The sequence below is a fragment of the Rhinopithecus bieti genome, unplaced genomic scaffold, assembly GCF_001698545.2.
Source record: "Rhinopithecus bieti isolate Rb0 unplaced genomic scaffold, ASM169854v2 scaffold_7681, whole genome shotgun sequence".
Classification (NCBI taxonomy): Eukaryota; Metazoa; Chordata; class Mammalia; order Primates; family Cercopithecidae; genus Rhinopithecus; species Rhinopithecus bieti.
In genome coordinates, this window is record NW_016806571.1 from 5,379,056 (window position 1) to 5,384,857 (window position 5,802).

A 5,802-nucleotide genomic window follows, 5' to 3' on the forward strand; every position below is an offset into this window, starting at 1 on the left:
GCCCGGCTAGATTTTTGTATTTTTTTAGTAGAGACGCGGTTTCACTGTGTTAGCCAGGATGATCTCGATCTCCCGACCTCGTGATCCGCCCGCCTCAGCCTCCCAAAGTGCTGGGATTACAGGCTTGAGCCACCGCGCCCGGCCGAGAACATTTTTTACTTTATGACATGATAAGACAGGCCGTAGGCTTATCTTCCATTTTTCCGGCCCCAGCCCTGGAATCAACCATTTCTCTAAGGAATCCTGGTTCCTTTTATTAAATAATATATTTAGAAGTGAACATTTTAGTCCTTGTTCTACTGGAGTGTCATTGTTTCTGTGCCTTCTTGGTAGATAGAGTTAGGATATAAATGCATGTATAGTCATACATGCACACATACACATCCATATTTATTTTTATGGCTATCTGTATGTGTATTAAAAGCCATGAGACCTTCATTTCCAATCCAGCACCACAAGTTTCCTTCTAGTCTTCCTTTTTCCTTATTTGTAACTTCTTTCTCCAACAGTGAGAAACCTGGTTCTCATTATCCACAGTATATTTACTTATTTGCTCAATTCTAGTAGTACATAAAATAGTTTTAGAATTACCAACTCATTCCTCTGTAAAAAACAAATTTTCTATATTTGTATATACCTCTTTTCATCTTGTGCCTTACAGTATATAGTGAAAATAGTATTTTCCAAAGTTACCGAGGTTGGTTTTTTCTTTCCTGTCCCCATCATTGTGTCACTTATTTGTAATAGATTCATGTGTTATTTTTATTAAGTTTTGGGTTTCCCCTACATCCTATTTAATGTAACTAGTCATTTATTTTGGGAGTATATGAAACCACCATGGTTCTAAATCAGACATATTCAAAGAGATATGTTCTGAGTCACTACTCCTCATCCCAACTATTCCATTCCCATTCCCCTTTTCTTTCTACTGTGTTCCCATATACCTCCAAAGATAACCAAACTCATTCGTTTTCAGTTTATCCTTCCTGTATTTTTATGTGGTGGATCATCAGATACATGTATATTTTCTTATATCCCCTTCTTTCTTACTACAGATAATTTTTTTGTTACTCTGCTTTGTTTCACTTAATAATATAGTTGTGGCCGGGTGTGGTGGCTCATGCCTGTAATCCCAGCACTTTGGGAGGCTGAGACAGACAGATCACGAGGTCAAGAGATTGAGACCATCCTGGCCAACATGGTGAAACTCTGTCTCTACTAAAAATACAAAAATTAGCTGGGCATGGTGGCACATGCTTGTAGTCCTAGCTACTTGGAAGACTGAGACAGGAGAATCGCTTGAACCTGGAAGGCGAAGGTTGCAGTGAGCCAAGATAGCAACAGTGGACTCCAGCCTGGGCAACAGAGCGAGACTCCATCTCAAAAAAAAAAATAAAACAGACAAACATATATATATATACAGTTGTCCCTCAGTGTATGTGGGACATTGGTTCCAGGACCTCTGTGAATACCTAAATTTGTGCATGCTTAAGTTCCGCAGTCAGCCCTGACAAACCTGTGTATATGAAAAGTGGTCTTCTATGTAGATGGGTTTTGTGTACCGAAAATACAGTATTTTTGGTCTTTGGTTGGTTGAAAAAATCCACATATAAGTGGACCTGCACAATTCAAACCCATGTTGTTCAAGGGTCAACTGATTATCCTGGAAATTACTCCACATGTGTTTATAGAAATCATCTTCATCTTTTTTTATAGCTGGATAGTACTTCATTTACATAAATATGATAGTTTATTACTAGTTTATTACTATCATATTTATGATACATTTATAACTGTATTTATATAAACTATGTACTATGGAGCTGTAAAAAAGATTTTAGATAGGCCCATTTACACTAGCTTCAGAGGAGATTAAATGCTTATAAATAAAGCCACCTCTGTACTCTATGAAAGTTCTGTGTACTCTATTCTTTCAAAGATTTACCGGAGGTTCTTTGGGCTACCTTCCTTACTTTCTCCATTACCTTTATGGGCTTTGAGTATGTTTTTTTTGTCGCGGAGAATCAGCTTCTTTTCAGACACTTCCATTGTCAAAGCAGGAAGATTGTTTACTCACCAGAAATACAACTATTTACCCATGGACTTTGCAAGAATTGTCTGTGCAGGTTGCTCTCTCCTCTCTGGAAACTCTAGTTGTAGTTGTAAGGAGAGATCAACTCAAGTCAAAGCCTGTAAAAAAAAAGTGCTAGAAATAATTCTACTTTTGAAGTATAAGCAAATATTATGTATTAGCTGTTCCCTGATTTCTCTCACATCCCTGTTTCATCTTGAACCTTAATTTTTTGTTTTAGAATTTTAAAAATACCAAAATTAGCATGTTATAATTGAAGAAAAATTAGAAATGCAGATAGGTAGGAAAAAATATTAAAATGATTCAAAATTCTACCAGAGATGTAGTTGCAGCTACTCGGGAGGCTGAGGCAGGAGAATGGCGTGAACCCAGGAGGCGGAGCTTGCAGTGAGCCGAGATCGTGCCATTGCACTCCAGCCTGGGTGACAGAGTGAGACTCTGTCTCAAAAAAAAAAAAAAAAAATTCTAACAGAGAAAACCACTGTTAATATTTTGATTTATACACTTCTAACCTTTTACTCATCTGCATTTATGATGAGTATATGAATGCGAATTTGTATCCCTCTCTCTCTTTTAACATTTTTTAAATTTATTTTTTTCTTTCCTAATCATTAGAACCTATGAATCGTTCTTTTTTAACACATATTTTAATTCTATGTAGTACTCTGTAGCTTTTTTTTCTTTTTAAACTGTAGGTGAAATATATCTGAGTCTCTTGTCCTCTGTTAAAAATCAAACTTTTCTAAGACAAACAATAGACCATTATACTTACCAGTTTCAGGTACTTTACAGGGTCTTATATCTTACAGTTTTTTTGTATACAAAAGTATAGATTTCAGAATTATATAACCTAAAGAGTTGGGTGTCAAACTTTTGGGATATTTTGGTTGGGAGTTGGATTTATCTAATGTTTCTGGTTGTCTTGTCTTGTAGTTAAAATATACTCGCCCAGGGCTACCTACCTTCAGCCAGGAAGTACTACATAAATGGAAGACAGATATCAAGAAATATCATCGTATTCAGTGTCCTAACCAGGTGGTTCTTTCTCATTCATTTATTCAGTAAATATTTATCAAGCATGCTTTTGTTATTTATTCCTTCATGACAAAACACCTGAGCCTCAGTGGCTTAAAACAATTATTTTATTTGTTCACAATTCTGTAGAGCAGTAATTCTGTAAAGGCTCAGCAGGGCAGTTCTCCTGCGATATGTAGCATCAGCTGGAATCACTCATGAGAGTGCGTTCAGCTGGAAACTCAGTGAGACTGGAATGTTCAAGATGGTTTCTGTGCAGCTGCATTTATCTGGGAGGTTGGCTGTCCATATGGCCTCTTTCTCTAGCAGAGTGGTTGGGCTACCAGCAGGGTACACAGTGACTGACTTTTCAGAGAATATTTTGAGAACATGAAAGCAGGGCTGCACATCTCTTAAAATCTAGCTTCAGAATTTGCCAGCATCACTTCCATGGTGTTTTATTGATCAAAGGAATCATGGGACTAACCCAGATTCACAGGAAGGGTAACTAGACTCTACTTCTTGATGGCAAGAGTGGAAGATAATTTGCAGCCATCTTTATTTTACGATTCTAAAATATTTTATTTTCTAGAGTCAAGATGAGGGAGAGAGCCATCTTTAAACCATCACAGCTATAGTAGATTCAGTACTTTGCAGAGGAGTAAATACAAAAGAAGAGGGAACACATTTGCACTAAATAAAGCAGATTTAAAAAAAAAAAACTAACTATAATTTTCCATGTTTCTCTTAAGTGTCAGAGAAAGTACCAAGGGAAGGAAATGGCTTAATCTTTCCTAAAAAACTTGTTCACCTTCTGTTTCTTTTCTTTTTACCTTTCCTTGGCTTTTCTTCTTGCTTTTGTGGCTTGCATGTATATTCTTTTTTCGTTTGGTTTGTGGCACAGATTATTGGTTTTCTTCCTTCAAATGTGGAGTTGGCCAGCGTAAATGGCTAGATTGTTCAGAGAAGGGAGCTATTTGGCATAGTCTTCACACTATTTCTTCTCTTTTTCAGGGCTGTGAGGCTGTCTACAGTAGTGTGTCTGGCCTTAAAGCTCACCTGGGCTCTTGTACATTGGTTTGTAACTTTTTAAACTTAATATCTTAACATGTCCTCTAAAATAGTCTGACATGGAAGAGAATTCAGTTTAGGTGAACAGCTAGTTGTCCTGTTTACCATTATCTTCAGAGGCTGCTTTAGTTTTTCATGTCTCAAAGATTATTGGTTTGGTATTGGGTGGGATGCCAGGGCATGTCCAAGGCTTAGAAAAGATCACCATAGTCACAAGTCATTATCAAGTTAAAGGAATTCGGAGAAAAATATATTTGTTCTGAGTTCCTACCCTGAGTTCCTATCCCTGAATTCTAAGAGATTCAGCTCCTTGCATTTGAGCGTCTCCTACGCTGGGCCTGCCCTGTTTGGGTGGGCCTGAAACTTTGTAGAATCACCTTATATGTGCTTATCTGGATTGGTAAAGATCCTCTATACCCATCTGAACCATACTGGCCTCTGGGGATGGGAGGTGGGATAGGGTGTCAGGCTAACAGCGATTCACCTCACTGAATCTTTTCCATGTTGACCCAGGTGTCCTACAACCTACCAGCCATGGGAATTGCTGCCATTTTCCAATCTCCTCACACAAAATGAGCACCATGGAAACCTGAAGCTTCAGGAGGGGAGAGAAGTCTCAGTTGAAGGCAACAAGGGAGTTGTAGGCATCTAAAGCAGCTCTGTCCAGGGATGCTTAGGAGTTTGTCACCTTGACCCTAGTTTCTGAGTCCTTAAACTAGGTATTATGGATGGTACTCTTCTAATTCTGGATTTTGAAGGCACTTTTTGCAACAGTGGATCATAGTGGGAAGAATTGTACATTGGTGCCTCTGGTGAATTTTGGGCATTTGATCATTTTGGGGGAGGAACCAAGACAACCTGGAAGTGAAGTTAAAGCAACATAGGAAGCTAGAAAGATGTGGCATGTTACCTGAGAAAAAGTAGGAGACTTTCAGGTTGTGTTGAAGTAGGGTGGGTGATGGGAACAGAATTACACTAGGATGGATTTATGTTGGTAATCATCCATCCAAGCTGGTTTTCCTAAATCTATTACTATATTTAATCTTTTTCCTTCTTAACCTTTGCTGAAATAGAATTCCCTCTTTTCATCTCTAACAGTCCCTACACATAACCCAGGTATGTGTTTCTGAATTTACCAATAATTCTTTTTGTTTCTCTCTTGGAAATAGGGAAACTTTGTGGCTGGAAAATACAAATGTCTTCTATGTCAGAAAGAATTTGTGTCAGAGAGTGGTGTCAAGTATCACATCAACTCTGTCCATGCTGAGGTGAGGTTTTTGTAATCCTGTGGACCTGATATGTAAGCCACAAGAGAGGTAGGCTTTGTCCCTGTTGTTACGGATTAAGGATCTCAAGGAAAGTAACTCTAAAGTGGTTACCAGAGACATTAGAGTTAAAATATTCTCTAAACTTAGATATATAATTGTATTTTTCTGTGAAAGTATTTGAAGACACTCTGACGGGTGGGTGGAGTGGCTCATGCCTCTGATCTCAGCACTTTGGGAGGCCAAGGCAGGAGGATCACCTGAACCCAAGAGTTTGAAGCTGCAGTGAGCTGATTGCGCCACTGCCCTCCAGCCTAGGCAACAGAGATCCTGACTCAAAAAAAAAAAAAAAAAAAAAAA

The 5,802-nt window shown here is 38.3% G+C and overlaps 1 protein-coding gene across 7 annotated transcripts in view; it reads left to right on the plus strand.

The window, feature by feature from the left end:
- Positions 1-5,802, plus strand: part of ZNF512 (zinc finger protein 512) — a 39,409-nt gene that overhangs the window by 28,127 nt on the left and 5,480 nt on the right. For 5 of the 7 annotated variants that reach the window (XR_001886527.1, XM_017876983.1, XM_017876985.1 and 2 more), the window contains 3 exons: positions 3,026-3,127; positions 4,121-4,183; positions 5,347-5,445. Coding sequence is in view for 4 of the 7 variants with exons in the window: in XM_017876983.1 (XP_017732472.1) it covers positions 3,026-3,127; positions 4,121-4,183; positions 5,347-5,445 (264 nt within the window). In the remaining 3 variants the exon portion in view is untranslated. Of the gene's footprint in view, positions 1-3,025; positions 3,128-4,120; positions 4,184-4,690; positions 5,446-5,802 lie in introns of those variants that run through there. The other 2 variants (XR_001886529.1, XR_001886528.1) reach the window with 2 other exon arrangements.